The sequence below is a fragment of the Suillus fuscotomentosus genome, assembly GCF_016647785.1.
Source record: "Suillus fuscotomentosus strain FC203 chromosome Unknown F5891scaffold_41, whole genome shotgun sequence".
Classification (NCBI taxonomy): Eukaryota; Fungi; Basidiomycota; class Agaricomycetes; order Boletales; family Suillaceae; genus Suillus; species Suillus fuscotomentosus.
Window position 1 is genome coordinate 205,384 of NW_024539553.1, and position 20,619 is coordinate 226,002.

At 45.1% G+C, this 20,619-nt stretch overlaps 7 protein-coding genes across 7 annotated transcripts; 5 read left to right on the forward strand and 2 right to left on the reverse strand.

Moving 5' to 3' along the window:
- Nucleotide 1: 1 nt before the first annotated feature.
- On the forward strand, nt 2-728 carry F5891DRAFT_1129599 (mitochondrial 54S ribosomal protein YmL47; the record flags this gene model as incomplete). The annotated part of the gene is made up of 4 exons (XM_041364411.1): nt 2-313; nt 366-421; nt 468-535; nt 586-728. The coding sequence occupies 4 exons, from the start codon at nt 2-4 to the stop codon at nt 726-728; spliced, it is 579 nt and encodes a 192-aa protein (XP_041223743.1).
- A 199-nt stretch (nt 729-927) lies between these two features.
- F5891DRAFT_1129600 (fimbrin) lies at nt 928-3,240 on the reverse strand (the record flags this gene model as incomplete). Its single annotated transcript, XM_041364412.1, has 8 exons — nt 928-969; nt 1,027-1,112; nt 1,175-1,434; nt 1,482-2,183; nt 2,235-2,707; nt 2,757-2,900; nt 2,959-3,112; nt 3,164-3,240. 8 exons carry the CDS (start codon nt 3,238-3,240, stop codon nt 928-930), a joined length of 1,938 nt encoding a protein of 645 aa, XP_041223744.1.
- Nucleotides 3,241-4,281: 1,041 nt separating this feature from the next.
- On the forward strand, nt 4,282-4,913 carry F5891DRAFT_956098 (uncharacterized protein; the record flags this gene model as incomplete). Its single annotated transcript, XM_041375388.1, has 3 exons — nt 4,282-4,332; nt 4,382-4,639; nt 4,695-4,913. Coding segments are annotated over 3 exons (528 nt in total), but the record flags the coding sequence as incomplete, so codon positions are not given.
- A 4,327-nt stretch (nt 4,914-9,240) lies between these two features.
- F5891DRAFT_1191152 (uncharacterized protein) lies at nt 9,241-10,706 on the forward strand (the record flags this gene model as incomplete). Its single annotated transcript, XM_041367415.1, has 3 exons — nt 9,241-9,365; nt 9,424-9,518; nt 9,565-10,706. 3 exons carry the CDS (start codon nt 9,241-9,243, stop codon nt 10,704-10,706), a joined length of 1,362 nt encoding a protein of 453 aa, XP_041223746.1.
- A 2,073-nt stretch (nt 10,707-12,779) lies between these two features.
- F5891DRAFT_955926 (putative heat shock cognate protein) lies at nt 12,780-13,191 on the forward strand (the record flags this gene model as incomplete). The annotated part of the gene is made up of 2 exons (XM_041375370.1): nt 12,780-12,984; nt 13,040-13,191. Coding segments are annotated over 2 exons (357 nt in total), but the record flags the coding sequence as incomplete, so codon positions are not given.
- Nucleotides 13,192-16,195: 3,004 nt separating this feature from the next.
- F5891DRAFT_1044825 (uncharacterized protein) lies at nt 16,196-16,579 on the forward strand (the record flags this gene model as incomplete). Its single annotated transcript, XM_041362211.1, has 3 exons — nt 16,196-16,293; nt 16,344-16,489; nt 16,543-16,579. Exons 1-3 carry the CDS (start codon nt 16,228-16,230, stop codon nt 16,577-16,579), a joined length of 249 nt encoding a protein of 82 aa, XP_041223748.1. The 5' UTR covers nt 16,196-16,227.
- Nucleotides 16,580-18,168: 1,589 nt separating this feature from the next.
- F5891DRAFT_982072 (uncharacterized protein) lies at nt 18,169-19,906 on the reverse strand (the record flags this gene model as incomplete). The annotated part of the gene is made up of 7 exons (XM_041377187.1): nt 18,169-18,560; nt 18,647-18,755; nt 18,806-18,853; nt 18,985-19,227; nt 19,281-19,422; nt 19,477-19,649; nt 19,706-19,906. The coding sequence occupies 7 exons, from the start codon at nt 19,904-19,906 to the stop codon at nt 18,169-18,171; spliced, it is 1,308 nt and encodes a 435-aa protein (XP_041223749.1).
- Nucleotides 19,907-20,619: the final 713 nt, after the last annotated feature.

The following is a 20,619-nucleotide window of genomic DNA, read 5'->3' on the forward strand; positions in this document are numbered from 1 at the left end:
GATGTTTTCATTGCTCCGGACGACCCTCGTACCACATTTGCCAGCCAGCGTCCGTTTCCGCTCACAGCTCGCACCTCGTCAAGTCCAACATGTCAAACGACACAAAGGTCGCGTTCCGATACCCATAGGCGGGTCAACCAAAGGCACTACACTTGCTTACGGTGAATGGGGTATCCGCATCAAGGGCATGGGCGTCCGCTTCAGCGCGAAACAGCTTACTACGGCTGAGGAAGTCATAAAGCGCAAAATAAAGGTCGTCAAAGGCGCAAAAGTCTATCTTAGAGTTTTTCCTGATATTCCAGTTTGCATCAAGGTCTGCTATACCTGTGTTTGTTCTCTACATGAACTTTTGACATGTTTTCAAGGGAAACGAAACTCGTATGGGTAAAGGAAAAGGGACGTTCGAGTTTTGGGCTACCCGGTGTGTTCTTCTTTGTGCTTGTACATCATGAGGCTCATTTGCGCAGCGTTCCCACCGGTCGCGTCATATTTGAGATCGGAGGGACTCCAATTAGAGAAGAGTTGGCACGCGAAGGCAGGAATTCTTACTCATCTCTATTTTTATTCACACTCATTCCCTCACAGCTTTACGCCAAGCAGCAGATAAGCTCCCGACGATAATGGAATTCATCACGCGTTCGACGCCCCCTAGACTAGGAAATTTAGTGCTACAACCAGAACCTTCTACCGACCAACTTTCATCTCCTACACAGACAGCTGAAATCTAGTTACTAGCCTTTGTAATGCATTCATAATTGGATTACAAGGTTTTGTACAGTCATCAAACCACATCACAAACGTTTCAGGCAGAATAGTAGTATCAAAGGTAATGTATATTTGTTGGACTGTCCGCCACGTAGCGAGTTTGACGGACCTTATTTGCAAAAAACAACGGCGAGAATAGTGATAAATAAAAGAAAGCTCAGATCACTGCGATATGCTCATCAAACTTGCAACAAACGTCAAAATCTGCAGCGACAATCAGCACGACGATGAAGACTAGCCATGGAATAAAAGGAGACGCACAAGCCGTGGACGAACGTCCACTATGTCCTCAGGCACCAAGAAAATCAGCGCGTTCATCTTTCTCGCAATAGAAATAGCCAATTTCGCTTGAAAGGAAGAGAACCAAAACTCAGCACCCGAGAAACCCCAACATTTACAAAAAACCTACAATTCTGCCGCCGATCTTCATAAGCTCCACTCTCGCTGACATTAATCACGAGAGCTGGATCCACGATCCCTGGTCTCATCGCATCCAGAAGATCGAGGAAGAATAGCCCAGTGGTGATGGCTGGATCTTTGAATGACCGGATGGGTCGAACGCCGGTTTTGCCTTTTTGTGCAGTTGCGTTTGCCCATTTGAGCATGTCTGTGTCGCTGATGGGTCTGCCGGTCTTGGAGAGCGCCATCAGGGTCTTTGTGATGTTTAACCTGCAATCGAATTGAGATGTGTAGGTAGCGTGAAAGAGACGATGTACCTCATTAACTGCCAGACAAGACCAAGAACGAGCGTCTTTGAACCATCGACTATATCAGCCCCCTGGATACCAACGAGGTGCATCCCATTCTGCTTCCCAAGCTCCACTGCGTAGTTTGTGTTCTCCACTTGCTTAAAACGGGAGAGTGTGCTTTGGTTGGGAGTGACGCCAATATCTTCCTGCTCTTCCTCATCGAGCATCGTTGGAGGTGCAGCTTGTACACCACCTTTGGGCTTCGAAACACGGCGCCATACTACAGAGCCGGGCGACATTTTGTCGAATGCTTGGAGGATGATAAGTCCATCGCGCAAGTTCTCAAATAAGTTGAACACTGCTGGCTCGACGCCGAGCGAGTTGAGCCATAGCGTGAACGCGCGTGCTTCACGTTCACCCTCTGCGTCAAAGTCCTCGACAGCGCCGTAATCCTTGGCTTCTTGTTCATCGAGGGGTTCGAGACCAGGCCAGGTATTAAAGAGGTTTGCGACGAAGGCAAGGTTGAGACGGGGGTTACCAGAGACGAGGGATGAAGGTGTTAGGTACTTGCGACAGCCGATGACTTCAGCGTTTTGAAGGACTTGTTCTGCGCGTTGTCTCACGTCTTTAGTTTGAAGAGGTGCCAGGGAACATTGGTCTGGTTTGAGCTGGTTTAAGAGGACGGTGTAGTTTTCGCCGTCTGAGACGTCGCGGCTGAAGTTGTTTACTCTAGTAGATCACGCATGAGAAGGGACCAATAAGTATAGATAATGAGCGTACCTCCGTTTCCACCCTGCAGCTTTCAAGTGGTAGTTGAACCAGCGGAGTAGAATTTGATCTGGCGTCAACCGTAGAAGATCGTCAATAGTTTCGCCATCCTCGCAAAGCCGATACAATTCAGGGTGAATCTTGATATCGACCTGTGCAAGCAGACCACGTCGGATGATTTGCCAGATAAGCCCAAGGATCAAATGCTCTCTCCCCTCTGCGATATCAGAAGAGCCAATATTGACGACGGAGCATCCGATACCCTTCGCAGACGCGATCACGATGTTGTTGTTCTCTGTCATCTGGAAAGCATTTAACGGCTTCCGGGGGGTTGGCTTGTTTAGCACACGCGTATCGATGGTGTCGGGGACGGAATCATTGATTAGTTTACAGAGGATGAGGCCATCTTTGCATTCGTCGAAGAGCTGCATGGTTGAGGTAGGGATTGGGAAAAGGTTTCCAATGTCGGGGTCGTTCTCGATCACCTGCGACCAGTGAACAAGATAAAAGATCACAGCGATGAGAGGAACTTACTGTGTTGATGTGATTTGTGAATTCCGTCCGCTCATCTTCATTGATCGTATGACTGACATTAGCGTTTGAGCCTTGGACGGTAACCTTTCCTGCTCGTGTTGGAAGGACCGAAGCCTTGGTTTGTGTGCGCAGCTTGACATTGAGCTGGCAAACGATCGCTGATGAGTGATGTGTGAGATGACATCATGGATGGTGTACGGACCTCCACCCAGTCCTCGAGCTCGACTTTACCACTGGCATCAACAGAGACATGTTTAAGCGTCTCTCGAGCCTTGTCATACGATTCTCCGGTATTCTGAAGTGCTTGAAGAACAGCGCTCTTGTCTATACGACCTGGCGTGTTGGTACTAATCGCACTGCGGACGAGATTTATTACTCAAGTAATTTCGAAAGGAGATCTCCCGTACTTGAAGCGATTTACGAGATCGAACATTTCATCTTTGGAAACTTCTGGGTATTTCTTTTGAAGTCGAAAGGCCTCCATTGGAGATGATGAAGAGGAGGATAGTGGCGGTAATTGGACAGAATAAGTTGTGAAACGCGGTGCTGGGGGTTGCCGCTTGGTTGCGGACGATTGACTGCTCCGAGTCGTTACCATCACCATCTTCAACTTGTAAGTTATTTCAAACAATCTTCGCTCTTTCGTTTCTGCTTATAACCCTTCAAGTTACACGCAGCACTGCGCAGCTGCCCGCAGTTCCTATCAGATGGTATGACGCAACATTAATGAGGCACTATCTTGACTGTGCATGACACAACTTCAAGCAATTGCCCTTTGCCTCATGTCAATGGGCAATGGGCACAGGTGGAAACCCACGTGCACATGTGCAAATGTGTGATTTCGTTTGTCGCAGATTGTGCTAGAACAGTAGACATGCTCATAATGCATACTGTTGGGACCACCAATAGTTTCATCAGTGAATTGGTGAACAAATGAGAATATTTAATTATTATTATTAAGGTTCTGAAACGGTAACAGATTCTTTCAGAACTCTACCGAGCGTCGGCAGACTACCGTCGGAGTCTGAAATCGAACTTTGGTCCATGTGTACATAGTGCTGCCGCGGTTCGGTCCAGAACCATGGTTCGAACCGGACTTTTGGTCCGGTTCTCCGCGGTTCGGTCCATGGTTCTCACATCAGCCAGAACCGGACCGGAAAACGGTTCTCGGTTCTAGGTCTTCCCAAATGGTCCCGTTCTGGTTCGGCCTTGCCGAACAATTCTGAACTGTTATCGACTTCAACTTCGACTGTGACAACTTCGGTCTCCACATCAAACTGTTGTCTTCGGGATTTACACTATTGGTTAACCAGGCTACCTTTAGCCTTTTAAAGGTAAGTACTAATCAATCAAACTCTCACATGACTTGCTGTCACAATGTGCTGCTGACTCAATTTTCAACCAACTATTGGCAGAATCTGTCAAGGCGCGCATCATACTCAGCGCATGCTTCCAAACAAGCACCTTCAGTCTCTTTTCACCCCCGTGAGGAGCTTGGTCTACAACAAACTGGTTACCAATATTAATCATTGTCAAATCAAGCATTAGTCTAGGTGCACTTCCGGAAGCTAAAGGAGTAAGTCCATCACTATTGAAGGTATCTATTTGTGATACACGTATTTTAGTTTGTGTCTTGGATCCCTCCCCATGCCGTATCAAATGCTATTCTTGATGTAGCTTTCGCGGAAGAAGAACCTCCCATCGCGGTGAATCTGGTGCATCCGAGACCGACTGTATGGAAGACGTTGATGCAGCCCATTGCGGATGCCCTGGTTGAGCATAAAGCAACAAGTTACCCGCTACCTCTTGTGCCATTCTCAGAGTGGCTCGAAAAGCTTGAATTGAGCGCCAAGGACTTGCACCAAGAAACCATGGACTGCATTGTACGTGTATTTCGATGGCTGGCCAGAACATTTCCAATATATTCTTCGATTACAGCCTGCCATCAAGCTTCTCAACTTCATGCGTTCCATGGCTCAATCAGACATCGCGATCAGGGCATCCAGAGAGATGGGCTCCGAAGCGGGTGGCATGACTTTATTTGCCACTGCCATAGCCGAATGCATCAGTCCAACGATGAAGGAACTGAAGTCGCTGTCTTCAGCAGATGCGGCGCAGTGGGTGGATTATTGGGAGGCAATGGGGATGTTTCAATGAACATCTGAGTAAGTCTTGAGGTTATGACACGATGTATCAAGTGATTATATTGAACTCTGTTATTAACAACGATTTCATTTCATGACAGTTCGAGGCCATGCAGCCAGAATAGTACATCAAAACGAGACTATTAACCCAAGATTAGGATACATCCAGTGTAAACACAAACTTGATGTGGGTGGAACGGGGCGCTCTGGGGAAAGAGGAGAGGAGAGAGAAAAGGAGAGCACATGCAGCGCATGTAGACTCGACTCTAGATGGGGAGTTCTCTCAGCTGCAAAGGTGTGTCATGGTGTTTTATTGTTTCAGTGTCTAATAAATTTATTGTTTGTATATGGTACCCACGCTCACCACCATCTCCCGCTGCTGCTCACTGCCATCTCCTGCTGCTGCTCGCCACCATCTTCGACCCATGCTCATGATCGCCATCCTTCACTGCCGCTTTCCTATTTCTGGTTGTGTCAACCCCTCATTATCGCAATTGCTCTCCTGATACCTCTCGTGCATGGTAATCGGGGGAGCAGCCATGTTATTAGATTAGTTACTCAACATGTAGACTACTTAGTACTATGTCAATGTTTTTTTGCATGCTCTTACAGTTTTTTGTTTTTTGGTTCAGTTTGGGTTCGAACCCCAAAAAAAACCAAACCGGACCATAGAGAATGATTCTCTATGGTCCGGTTCTGGGTTCAGACATTTTGCAGAACCAAACCGATGGTCTGGTTCTTGGTTCTCATCTAAGGCCCTCTGAACTGGACCGAACCGGACCATGGCAGCACTATGCGTACACCATGTCTCCTGTACGCCCTCAAGTACGACGTTCAGAGCGACTCAAGACACTTCTTCAAGGACTTAGTGCACCAATATCCATCCAAATGCAACCTGCCCACGGTGCTAGGGGAAGGGGCGCAACTACTCATGGTACAAGGGGATGTGGGGCGGCTGCTACCTCAGCCAGCGCTGCCGGTGATACTCCTACCGGTGGTGTCAGCAAGATCCGGTGGGAGACACCAAACTACAATTGAACATCTGTGCTCGTGACGTACCTCAGCACCCATCCTGCCGACTATCACATATTATTTTATGAAGGCAAGACACCTGTTCATGGCAGGGTGATACTTAACCATGTCTAATTATACACAGTACATTTTGTAAGTTTGTTTGTAAACTATCAATCCCCTACAATTAAGCTTAATGGCTTCTGATTCCTTTGGTGATTCTCAGGCTTCCAAGAATAGCGCTACCACCAGAAAAATTACCAAATTGGGATATTCCAATAATCTCACTATTCCCACATACCTCCCTGGCTCTACTGCTGCACCAGAGCTTTCCCCTTGCTCACTCATGTATATAAGTAGTAGAATGGCATGTACATACATAAAATGATACAATAGACCGCTTTTTCATTGTCTGAGAGCTTGTACAGCAGTCTACAGTGCTGACTACAATATGTGCATCCCAGGACTAAAACATATTCGCTTTTTTGCCCCTTTAGCAGGGAAGCAATTCTGGCTGTATATATCATATATTAGAGTGTTAATGAATATATTACACTGCTTGTTTGAGCCTCTGTAGTGTCCTACATCAGTAGATATGTTAAATTCATGAATACCTCTCAAAAAACATAAACCAGTTCGCATTTTTTAGTGTTTAGGTATATAGACTGGTGAATATTATTTGTAACATCTCTTTACTAGTATATACATCATATCAAGAGTATAGGTCATTAGGATCAGTCCCTAGGGTGATATGTATTGTCATCTTCCTGGTGGTTCACTCCCTAAGAAAAATTTTCCTGCAGCTCCAGCCCTCTAGGATGGTAGGTAGTCTTTTACTATGAACATATGGAATATATTTATCACATAGGTATACCAGAACAATACCAGGATCCTTGTCTACAATCCAAAGTCACTTCCTGCCTACAATGTACCATATTTTCGCATTTTTGAGGTTTTTCACTACAATCTCACTACATAGACTATACCAGCTGTTCATATATCACTTATAGTACATATATGAAGCCCTCCCAAGGCCATGATCATGCAGAAATATGACATAGTAATGATATCAAGCACATATCTCCTATTCTCGCTGATAAGAATTCCCAGACATGAATATAGTAAAATATTATAATCAGACTATCTTAGAGTACACTATATATACCAAGTAATACAGTCCTCGACTACCAGAAGGATCCATGAATAATTGACAGCAGGGGAATCCAATAGATAAGAAATAGGTCGTGGGAAAGTCAAAAAGTCCAAACATCGAAAAAGTACTATGCACCAACAGTCTATGGTGGTCTGACCATAATAATGCAACAAATTGAGACCACAACACTTCCACATCACCTTTACCTTCACAACATATATTAGTATAGTATATATCAGTAGTTTACAATGTATTCTATACATTTTTAATGAAATATTCGCCCTAGACAGGGTTGAAATATAACATTTGCATGATTGTGGAGTTTGCCCCTATATCATTGATATCATTACTATGTCATATTTCTGCATGATCATGGCCTTGGGAGGGCTTCATATATGTACTATAAGTGATATATGAACAGCTGGTATAGTCTATGTAGTGAGATTGTAGTGAAAAACCTCAAAAATGCGAAAATATGGTACATTGTAGGCAGGAAGTGACTTTGGATTGTAGACAAGGATCCTGGTATTGTTCTGGTATACCTATGTGATAAATATATTCCATATGTTCATAGTAAAAGACTACCTACCATCCTAGAGGGCTGGAGCTGCAGGAAAATTTTTCTTAGGGAGTGAACCACCAGGAAGATGACAATACATATCACCCTAGGGACTGATCCTAATGACCTATACTCTTGATATGATGTATATACTAGTAAAGAGATGTTACAAATAATATTCACCAGTCTATATACCTAAACACTAAAAAATGCGAACTGGTTTATGTTTTTTGAGAGGTATTCATGAATTTAACATATCTACTGATGTAGGACACTACAGAGGCTCAAACAAGCAGTGTAATATATTCATTAACACTCTAATATATGATATATACAGCCAGAATTGCTTCCCTGCTAAAGGGGCAAAAAAGCGAATATGTTTTAGTCCTGGGATGCACATATTGTAGTCAGCACTGTAGACTGCTGTACAAGCTCTCAGACAATGAAAAAGCGGTCTATTGTATCATTTTATGTATGTACATGCCATTCTACTACTTATATACATGAGTGAGCAAGGGGAAAGCTCTGGTGCAGCAGTAGAGCCAGGGAGGTATGTGGGAATAGTGAGATTATTGGAATATCCCAATTTGGTAATTTTTCTGGTGGTAGCGCTATTCTTGGAAGCCTGAGAATCACCAAAGGAATCAGAAGCCATTAAGCTTAATTGTAGGGGATTGATAGTTTACAAACAAACTTACAAAACCATACCATTTCTAGTCAGTGAGTATTATGCTTAATTTTAACAGTATAGCCTGGGCAAGAAATCCCACTCTTCTGATGACAGCCCTCCTTCTGGGAGTGACAAGGGCAAAATACACGCTGTTGTAGAAACAACAATACAGCGAGGCGCGAACGAGGCTCCTGACTGTATCTGTTAATGTTGTAGGTCGTGCGTTGCCTAGTCTGCTATACTTGAGAAGACAAGTGCGTTCAACCCTAAAGGGGAAGCGAGTGCAGCAAGGATCTAGAAGTGTGCGCTAAAGCGAAGCACAAGAAAGTGCAGGTGCGCGCAAGGCACGAAGCGTGGGAATGCGCGCGCATGCTGCGCGAAGCGTGGGAAAGTGCGCACAGGTATGCGGAAATGAGTGAGACTAAGCTTAAGTGATGATATGATGCAAATCAAGAGACGAGAGATGCAAGATGTAAAGGAATAGATTTCTACTATGTTCTGCTAAGTAGTAAGTGGGTAGTAACCAGTAAGGTGAAAGGTGCAGTAAGGTAAGGTGAGGAGTGGTAAGGTACTGCTGGCGCTTAAATACGGTACCTAAGCGCTGTCATGCGGAGCCGAAGCGCTACCAAGTAAGGTCTAGTATGTAAAGATATATATAAGTAAGGGTCCATGATAAAAATAAAGGTGGAATGATATGCAAATAAGGGAAACGGAAATACACGCACTAGAGAGCTTGGTGGACAGTGGATGGATGCTCCCGGATGGCTGGCACTATAGGGCGATCAAGCGTGGGAAAGCGCACGCGCATATACATCATGAAGCACGGGAAGTGTGCGCGCGTTGCGCGGGAAAGCTGCGCCTCATATAGAGATAGCTGCGGGTAGTGCACAGAGTGACACTACAAGTTCGTGCTATGTACTCCCTAGTGAAAACTGCCATATCAGGCCATGAGAGGCATGAGTCTCTACACCATCATCGCCAAACATATATTCGAGAACCACGAGATGTACCAGTTGATGTATGCTGAGGATCAGATGAAGTTCACCCAGGCTGTGGGCAACCGCCTCACTTAGTAAGTTTTTCATATGTTTCCTCCCCCTTTCCATGTATATACTAAACACTACACTTAGTCTCAAGGGCAAATATAAGACCCATCATGCACGCTTCAAGCAGACGGGTGCTGGAGTCAATCCGGAGGAACCTGGCACCGCAGTGAATTTACTAGGTACATTTTTTTAAATAATGATCAAGTAAAACTAAATTTGTTGTAGCGCAAGTTTTAAGCGACTTCCCGCGGTACGAAGATCTCGATGAGATCTGGAGAGATAACCCTGTGTATGCTGCCAAAACCTTCTCTTCTGCTCCTGGTACAGATCGCGCAGGGGACTTCAAAGCCCTGATGCAACCAAGGAGCAAAGGAAAAGGAAAAGCCTCCCCCCCCAATCCTGATGATCCGATGATCATCGGTGACAATGCTCCTGTTGAAGACGAGCACGTTGACAGTGCCGAAGGCCATCCTCCTGCCAACCCTCTTGAAGACCATCCTCCCGCCAACCCTCCTCCCGTAAATGATCCTCCCGCCAATGCTCCTCCCGCCCACCATCCTCCCGCCAACCCTCCTCTCGCCAACCCTCCTCCTGCCAACTCTCCTCCTGCCAACCCTCCCGCCAACCCTCCCGCCAACCCTCCTCCCAACTTCAATGACTTCACCATGGGCGAGGAGCTTGACTATGATGAGCAAGACATCACCATGCAGAAGGATCAGGGGGAGGTAGAGCATGAAGAAGCACTCACAATCCAGCAGTCCCTTTCCAACAAATGCCCGCTCTCCTCCCCCTCCCCACTCCACATGCACATGCACACACACACCCACAACCGCTCATCCCTCGGAACATTCAAAACCCATGCCGATTGTGTGATGGGCCATGGACCCATGCGCTCACCGAACCCACCATCATCTGTTGCATTGTTGTCCATGAAGATGACGACACACTCTACATCCTCGGGACTTTTGTCGCCATCTTCCTCCTCACACCTACAGACCATGCTCAACGATAGCAGTGTGAAAAAATTGCACCTTGGGAAGAATATTGCGTCGGACATTGGGAGCGTTTGCGGGAAAGTTGAGACACTAACCAGCAACATGTCCTATATCTACACTGCAAAGGCGGCCGCCTCTGAGTACAAGATCGCCAAGGTCAACGCTCTCCATCAGGAACGTGACCTCGACTTCCAACGTGAGAAAGTGCAGCTCAAATGCAGCGAGGCCATTGTAGTACATCAGTGCTGTCAAGAGTCCAAGACTCTTGACCTTCAAGTTCTTGAAGCTCAAGCCAAGGTTCATGCTGAGTGCAAAGCCGCCCTTCAGCTCGAAATCGAGCTTCTCAAATTGAAGGGAGGTGTGGCTGATTAGTGTAGGCTTTATCATTGTCGTCGTCATCATCCGCTTCTGTTGTACCAGTGGTTTGTTATACTCTTGCACCTCATGTTTTGCATACCATTCATGTTATATGTTCTCTGTCTCATCATACATATATTTACATACTTTCTGGGCCCATATATGTTGTTACATGCTTGCTCCTATGTTTTAGATATGTTGCCAATACATTTGTCTTGTTAGTTCAACAAATATTCCATCAACTTTGAATGAACTTGGTGTCCAGAAGTACCTTGATATGATGTATCTCCAGGACCCAACTCATCTACATCATGATCTGTGTCCACTGCAGGCATATAGGCCTGGAGGGCTGATTCTTCAGTTGTACTCTTGATCCCACGGTGCTCTTCAAACTGAATCACCATGTTGTGAAGGATAAGGCAGCACTGGACCCAGTAAGAAATATATGCATGCTCTACCCGGACACAAACCTAAATCACCAAAAATAAATGGACACAAGGAAAAATAAAATAACACACATACTCTGGAAAGGGCAGTGTTAAATGCCTTCTGGTCACTGGTTAAGGCCCCATTGACAGGCTTCTTGAAAGGGGGGATGCATCATGGCTCTAATGGGTAGGCACTATCTGCCCAGATCCAATGGTTATCTCCAAGAAATGTTGCATGATGGTAAATATGAGTAGATTGGAATGCATATGCATCATGTGCACTGCCGGTGTGACCAATAGCATAATATGCTATAGCAAGATTATGGATCATAACAACTGCCTAAAGGAATTTAAATTAGAGAAAGGGCTGTAAAATAAAATATCTGGCAGTTGAGGGAGTACTGAGACTTCCTACTATAAAAAGTCTCACCATAGAGACCTGGCTTGTCACAAAGAGTTATCAATGATCCATCAGCAGCTAGGATACCATTCCGCCACTCTGGGCAAGTATTGTCCTGAACATACTTCTGGGAATGACCAGCTTCATCAGAGTCAAGAGTGGGGAAGAATATGAATTTGTCATGCTTGGCAAGCAGGGCCATCATGACATGATTAGTGCAGTTCGTAACTGACCCGATGCTAACACCTGCCCACTGGCAGACATCCTTATTTGAGATTGCATTGCCATAGTGGCCAACACAGACCCACGGTTAAGAAATATTACAAGTTGGATGGCAACAGGAAATTGGGGATTGTTGGATTGATTATGGAAGATAGGATGGTCACTGATCTCATCAAGGATATCATCGAATATTTCTGGAGCAACACATAACTTCTTTTGGAATAGGTAGGGGCGATGAATAGAGAAGTGATCAAGTAGCTGGATCTGTGGAGCTCGCATAGGGGGCTCATCGGGTCAGTGAAGGACATGGGTCATCTCTACTTCATCCTGAAGGGCAGTAAGTGAGCTAAGAAGTTGAGCAAATTGCTCATGGATTGCAATTGAGTTGACACTTGAGTTGCCAGAATGTTCTGAAGTGTTGGACATGGACATGGGGGACATGGGGGACATGGGGGACATGGGGGAGTTGGGGGATGGGGTCCTAATATCAGACATAGCTGAGTCTGAACTACCATCATCTTGTGTGGTATGTTCAACCCATGCCATAGCGACATCTAGGCTAGCCAAATCTATCTGTTGGAGGAGTGCTTGACATTGTGACTGGTGAGGCATTGGGGCTGGTATCTTATCATCATCTCCGATCGATGACTCAAATCGATCTAAGCAAGATTCAAGCGGAGTTTAAATTTTTGTGGTAAGTGCTGCTGTCGTCCCCACCAAGCACAACACCACTGTCCCCACCAAGCACAACACTACCATCTCCACCAAGCACCACATCACCATCTCCACCAAGCGCAACACCACCGTCCCCACCAAGTGCCTCACCACCATCTCCACCAAGCACAATACCACCGTCCCCACCAAGCGCCACACCACCGTCCCCACCAAGCGCCACAACACCACCATCCCCACCAAGCGCCACACCACCATCCCCACCAAGCGCCACACCACCATCCCCGCCAAGCACCACACCACCATCCCCGCCAAGCGCCACACCACCATCTCCACCAAGCGCGCCACACCACCATCCCCACCAAGCGCCACACCACCATCCCCACCAAGAAGTCTGAGACATTCTCGACATTCTTGGACAACCAACCTGGTGTCTTGATCCAGGTGTACGAGGGTGAGCGTGTGCGCATGAAGGACAACAACTTGCTCAGCAAGTTCGAGCTATCTGGCATTCCCCCAGCACCTCATGGTGTTCCTCAGATTGAGATCACCTTTGACATTGATGCCAATGGTATCCTGAACGTCTTCGCATCTGACAAAACTACCAGTAAGTCAAATCGCATCAGGTATCCTGAACGTCTCTGCATCTGACAGAACTACCAGCAAGTCAAATCACATCACAATCACCAATGACAAGGGCCGCTTGTCTGCAGAGGAGATCAAGCGGATGGATGAGAGGAAGGTTCAACCAGGGCACAATTATCATGATACCCTCTAAGGATGAGGAGACTGTTGCTATCGGTGTCGCTGTCGGGTCAGGGTACATGCATCCCTCTACCAGTACTTCATTCTCTACCATTGTTTACTAGCTATGAAATACATGCTTTTTTTTGTATGTGCATGCATCTAACCCTAACCCTGCATGGGGACTTGTGAGATTTGAAGTGCTAAGTGTTTTGAGTGGAGTTTAAAATAAGCTTTTCGAGCGATTTTCAGAACATCATTCAGAACATTTCAGAGCATTTCAGAGCGTCTCAGAATCGTTTCAGAGCCTTAATGTTTTTACTTTGAATACCAGTATTATTTAAAGCAATATAATGTAAAGTATTGCAACAATCAGACTCCAACCCAGCCACCCTCACTGGGGAAAAAAAGAGATTACGACAGCCATCTGCATAACACCAGGCCAAAAAAAATTCACTACATACACTGCACAGCGGTATTTTAACTTCTATTCTCCGGTCAAATATGTAGTAGTTCTAGGAGTTATGTAATCAGATGGGCAAAATTGGGCTGACAGGTGTAATAGGGAAAATAGCAAGAAATTCATGTTCATCAGTGAGCTCACCCAAGCACCATTTGTTGGAAATTTCTATTTTGGGTTGGCATGGCTTAAAATGGATTGGAAGGCCCCAATTTGCTGGCAGCATTTCAACTTGCTTGGAAGACAACCCAAAATTTTTGGAAGCTGCTTGGAAGCGATGTAGAAGAGGAATTGGTAGTGTAGATAAATGGGTGGTGTGAGATGAACTCAAGTAGTCCTTGATGAGCGAGTTATATGTCGACCCAAGGGGATTGCTACTGAGAAGGTTCCTCTAAGTTTATATGTGGAGGGAAACACTGGACCGGGCGCTTGGTCAAGCCTGATAAGGTGCGCGATGATGAGTGAAGTGCAAGCAAGCAAAAGTGACAGGAAGCGCTAATGAGCGATGACGAGCGACAATGAGCAAATATAACGGTAATGTGCACTGAGCGGAGGCAACATGTGTGTGCAGGTGGTGGAGCAGAGTGACTCTTAATGAGTCGGAAAACAATTTGACAGAGTTTCTAGTAATGTACGGCAGTGGGCGCTTGTATTGTACTTAGATACTTAATGTTGGTTGATAGATACGAGGGAGAACTTAGACTTAGAGTCCAATGATGTACGGGCAGAAAGATAATCATTATACAGTTCAGGTGCAAGTATATATACTAAGTAATGTTAAGCGCTGTCAGGTGCTAAAGTGAACTGAGAAACAAAGCGGATATGAGATAATATGTAATATAAGGGTCCATGACAAAACATATGAGATATGGCCATAAGTGCTGGAGATATGTCAGAATAAATGGAAATATGATGGAAATACGCACCGACGAACCGAACGGACATGGAATGGATGGACAGAGGATGGGTGACGGAACCAAGAATGCACATGCTGATGTGCAACCAAAGCGCTCATGCGCATGAGCGGCAGACGAAGCGCTCAAGTGCACTGGGTGAGATATGAGTTGTGCTATATTAGGAAGTGATTAGGACATTGGGAATTTAGATCCCTGCAAGCCCACGGGGATATTGGTCTCTACAGTGACACTGGGGGGCTTCCAAGGTGGTCCCAAGACCATTCCAATGTGGGAATGATAATTGAATATACTCAGCTTGGAATGTCATTGTAAGCCATGTGTGTGCTTCCAAGGTCTTTAAATCACTACATGTCCTGGAAATCTAAAATCTGGATGCTATTCAAATATATACAATAATGCTAATACTAACAATACACAATACTAATAGCATAAGGTACTTCAATCCCTGAATACTGACACCACCTTTGGCTGCTGTTTGTTGGTGCACAATCTTAGGGTGGTTGGGCTGGACTGAGCATAGCCAGGGGTGGATCCAAAAGAAGGAAATACAAGGTGACAATGAATGCAAGCAGATGTATTTTTTTGGGTTCAAGGGTATGAGACAACAGGAGGGTACAAGACAACAGGAGGGCATGAGGGTGCTGATGGCGGGAGGGTGTGAGAGGTCCATATGAGAAACTGAGGGCAGGTGGAGGGCGGCATCACAGTGCTGAGACACCAGATGCATGTGTGACCTGCATCATCAATCTAATGCTGAGGATGGTTCTATAACAGTTGTTCAGTGAAGATGCAAAATAACAATGAGAATTTTGTGAATGTACGGATGGACAAGATCATTGAGCTTGTACAGGACACAATGACCTTCACAAATAGGTGGCACTCTTGATCCTCAAGAATATGTTCCATGAGCAAGGGAAGGATCTTGTCAAAAAGAGGACTGGTGCCAAACTCGCGAGCCTTGTCAGTGATTTGGTGCAAATGTAAGAGCTTACCATATCAGAACTGGCCACAAACATCGCTCCTGCAATTGTACCTGAGGAGCACCAGAGATTGTGGGTGCTTGTGGCACATAATTTGATGCAGCGACATGGCTGAGGTTACTATTAGTGCCTATAAAGAAGGATAGCAATATGTTAGTGTCAAGGGCTGAACGGAAACTGCATTGTGTACTTACCTTTACCCAATGAGAATCTCCATGATGAAATTACACATGGCAGTAACCTGAGCATGACAAATTGTAGGAAAGATGGGAGTTGACGACAGGGACAATGGCATATGAGTGTCATCAATGTTAGTGATGTTCTGGCCCGGCTTGGCCCAAAAGCCACGGCTTTGGCTTGGCTTCAGATGGCTCTGGCCTGAGCCATGGCTCAAGTAGGGAATTTGTGATTCTGACAAAGTGAGTATGAGCTATGCCTGACATGTGAGTTGTAAAGATTAGTGATGTAAATGACTCAGCAAACTACAACATTTTGGAATGTGCTGTATCGCACACGGCCTCCATAGCGCATTGTGGAATATCATTGATGCCCTCCGAACGTTTGCTCCTGCAGGCGGCGCAGGACACTACACATGAAATATGTTGCATCATCATGAAGATGTGGGCTTCCAGAATGAATTTAGGAGTCGACCAGAACAGTGCCCTGAAGTTGATCACATACATACTCTCATGGGCAAATAGAAGGAGGATGTGATGCATTTAATCTCCTGGTTGGACTGGAGCGTGTGGGTGAAGTGCCGACTGGCCTGTGGTTTTGAGGTAACAAAGTCAAGTTACTTGTTTGCAAAATGACTGACCTTGTCATATAGGAGATGTGCTATTTGCCTACTTGGCCATTTGGGTTTTTCTGGACTCCTGGCACACCACTTCAAGGCCAATGGGACAGTGGTTCATTATGGCCAGACCCAAACAAAGGGGAATGGAAGAGACCACAGACACCATGCGCAAACGCCCAGTGCATGTCAGCAACTGCTGACATGGCTCAGATGAATGCGGACAGCAGATGAGAGTGAGGAGAATGAGGGAGAGGAGATGGATGAGATGAGACAAGCAGGAAGGAAGGAAGACATCAAGTAATGTGCTCGAGTTCGAGTAGTGTAGGGAGCATGAAGTAGGCCAACTCAGTGTAGGAATACAACACAGAGTGGGGCTATACAAAGATGGCTCCAAACTGATATATTTATGTTGTGGTCTTGCACTGCCTAGTCTGCTATACTTGGTGAGACAAGTGCATTTGACCCAGGGGTCTGCGGTCTGGGAATAGTTTTGGGGGTCAGTGAGTGATGTGGGGTCAATAATCCGAGTGCAGGAAACAATGTCTGAAGGTATAATTACGATGTCTGATGTTTTCGGGTTTGTCGGGTTTGGGTTTGGGTTATCGGAAACTAATAGTAACATGATAGTGAGCATTGGAAAAGCGAGTGGTGTGCACAATAATAACGATGAAGGATACAGATGGTAAAGGAACAATGATATTCACAATGTTAACTAAGAACTACGAAATATCGGATTTGACCCCTAAGTGTCGGAGAATGACTCTCCTCTACTTGGATGATGAAGAAGCTATGGGGAGTCCAATATTTATGTAGATACATAAAAATACGGAACCCTATAGGCGAAAGTAGTAGTGCAATGTTTTGGATCTGATGTTCTATGTATGTAATAAGACATGATGTACTGCGGATCATGAGAATACATGTAATAACGCGGTCTGAAATGTTAGGGATGTGAAAACAAGTAACTACACACCTAGTGAGGCTAGCACAATGAGACTGTACATAGGTAGGACGAGTCCGCACAATATCCGATAGTCTGATGTGAAATCCTATGTAGGGATTCATTTCTGGCTGGGCTTATAGAGACTGTTTTTACCTTATTTTATGTTGGCACTTTTGTAGCTTACATAAGCAAGCAATCTTTTCACCAGTATCAGTATGAGTCTGAGTGCTCAGCAGTTTTCTATGATATTTCCTCTCCTCTGAGCCTTAAGCCTAGTCCAGAAACCCTTTAGGGTCGAATAGCAGCTAGGTCCTGCAAGACCCAACATTGTTCAGACTCACCATCTGAATTGTTGTACCTTCACCGATGTGAAACCTGATGTGATGTCCGATGTTTTTGGGTTTGGTACATATCGAGTCAGATATGACAGGAATGATTTGGGTGATGATTAGCATGTCTACATGCATCAGAAATTAGACCTCTACGAGGCCACAAAGCTGTCAGTCTCTACATCAGATAACAATAAATGCACCTATGACACAAAAGTAAGTTATGATGATGTGGAATTGGCAACTCACTGTTTTCTGACATGGTGTGATATAAAAATGAGTTGCAGGTAGCAACAGAAACTTCGGAGAAACAAAAATAGATGTGAGGTTACTAACTACACTTACTAAGTACCAAAGCCACAGCCTGGGCTTTGGCTTTGGCTTTTCAACATCCTGAGCCAGGCCAAAGCCATGGTCAGGCCGTGACCTTTGGCCTGGCTTGGCCTGGCTTATTCTGGCCTGGCCTGGCCCACAGCCTGAAGCCAGGCCACACACATCACTAGTCATCATGGTTGGAATGTAAGTGAGTGTGATTCAAAAACATTCCAAGTTCATTGTAATTGTTTGGCACTATTTATTATATTACTTATGCTGACAATGGTTCAAAGTTAGCAAGACCTTGATCTTCCGAAGTATTGTTATTAGTAACATCAGCCTTGCCCTTCCACCTCAGCTTTGGCTTTGGCTTTAGCTTTGGCTTCTGGGCAGCAACAGGAGCCTCGAGCACTAATGCAGGTAGTTCTGGCTTGTCCTCATTAACTGCCACAGGTAGTGGGTCTTGATGATGGTCCTCAGCCAAAGCTAGACCTTGCATGGCTGCAGAGATTGATTGGGGTGCAGTAGGAGGTGCAAAAGGAGGCACTTCAATGACCGGGCTGACATCCAGTTCTGGTAGTTCAGCTTCAGTCTCCATTGCACACTCAAACATTTCTTCCCAGCTGTCATGTGGACCACTTGTTGAGTCGCCGACTAACAAGTCTGAATTGAGGAGACTCAATGCAGCGGAAGAAGAAGTGGCAAACAGCAAGTTGTTGAAGAAGTTGAAACTCCATCTGCCCAGGCACCTCCAGTCAAGAGCGATTGTCGATAGTAGTTATGGTAGTCTTTGTATGGTATGCGAGATTTGTCGCTGACTTTGACCAACTCTTTGTTGCTAGATAGAACAAATATAGCCTGAAATTTGTAAGCATCAACATTATGCAATGTAGGAAGAAAAAACATACAATGATGGCTGCTGCTGCAATGAGACCAGGAGTTGCAGTGTGTAACTCCTATATTTTAGCCTTTGTTTTTGGAGTGGGAACTGCATGGGCAGCAAGTGACGATTGGCCAAAGAGTAACACTTTCAGAATCTACAAATGCCATTTAACTAGTTCTACTTAGAGAGAAGGGAAGAACCTACATAAACGAGTTTGGCAGTTTTCAGAAATTCATCTCTGACAATATGGTCTGGACGAGGGAAAAGAACTAGTGCAAACTTTGTATATAGGCCTTGGGGATTGAAGAGCAGAGATTTGCAAGCAGGCTCCATGTCCTGTGTATAACCTTGTATGAAAAACTTGGCATCCAAACCAAAAATAGCTGCTGCACATGACTTGACATCCAAGAGCATTTCAGCATGAACATTGTTGACACCTTTCACAAACTGCAAAGGCCATAAGTTTATCATTGAGCAGGATCACAGATGGAAACACTTACATGGGAGCCAAAGTTTTTATGAGCCATCATATTGTGGTCAGCTGGTGGGATAAATTGGAAAAGTTTGGCTTTGATGCCATCCTGAATCAATAGTAGTGAGAGCCACCACTCCTTGCTCAAGAGGTTAATTCTGGGAGGTGCCCTGCACAAGGAAAAAATTGATGTTTTGACCTGTAAGCAGTGTGTGATTGAGAACTTGCATCCAAAATTTCTGATGCTGTCTTCCTTGGCCACAAGGGCAAGATCTTTCTTGGTAAGCTTCATCTTCTGACCTTTTGAGACTGTAGCCTTGAGTAAAGTGACCTTCTTTAATGTCTCCCAGTGCTTTCTGTCTATGTCGAGAAGGAGTTTTTGTGTGATTTCAAGCACCTATTAATAGATATGATGATTATAAATATTGACCATATGTAACAAAAAGATCTTACCTTGCGAAGATCTTGAGTGGATGCATTAGCAGCTGGAGTGACAACCACATCCCGAATCCGCAATAAGTTTGCATCATCATTCAAATCTGAATCACCAAGGCTGTCAGTTCCATCTGAGTCAGTGGAGTTGCTGTTGATGTCATCGATTTCTTGAGTAAAGTCTTTGCCTTGGTTGTGCTGAATTGGAGGCATATCAATCATAGTGAGTGAGGAGCACATTGAAGTGGACTTTAAGAACAGCAGACTGGAGTCTCAATCAGTTGCATGAGCTTTAAATCAGCCCTAACATATACTTTGAAAGTAATAATGATAACATGCAACATTAGATAACGAGTTAATACACGCCTCAGACTTGTTGAAAATATGTAATGATGAGTGTTTCAGGTTTCGGTGAAGGTTGCAGCATTGTCCAGATGATGTCACAACAAACCCTGTGGATGTAATAGAGTGGCAGCATCATATCAGTATCACACACACAAATTAAATACAATATCATCACGACTTACTTGAATACATAATACAATTGTTGCATGGGCAAAAGATGCATAATGAAGTGAGCACATAAACGGGAATTAAAGCCTGCCAGCAGGAAAGTGCATTTTGAGTTGCTGGGGCAGGATAAAAGCAGTGAAGGTTACAGAAGAATGAAGTTTGGCATGATGAAGTGCGTATGCAATGAAATGGGGGAGCTTTACTTGTGAGTTAGAAGACAAAGGAGGGTACTCTGGACAGGTAAAAGATGTGTAATGAAGCAAGCACATGATCGGGAAACCTGCTTATGACCATAGAATGGGTCAGAATGTCTTGTTGTGGGTTGAGTGATGAGGTAGGAAAGGGCACCTTGAGGTTCTGGGGCAGGATGAAGGTAGTGAAGGTTACAGAAGAATGGAGTTTGGCATGATGAAGTGCATATG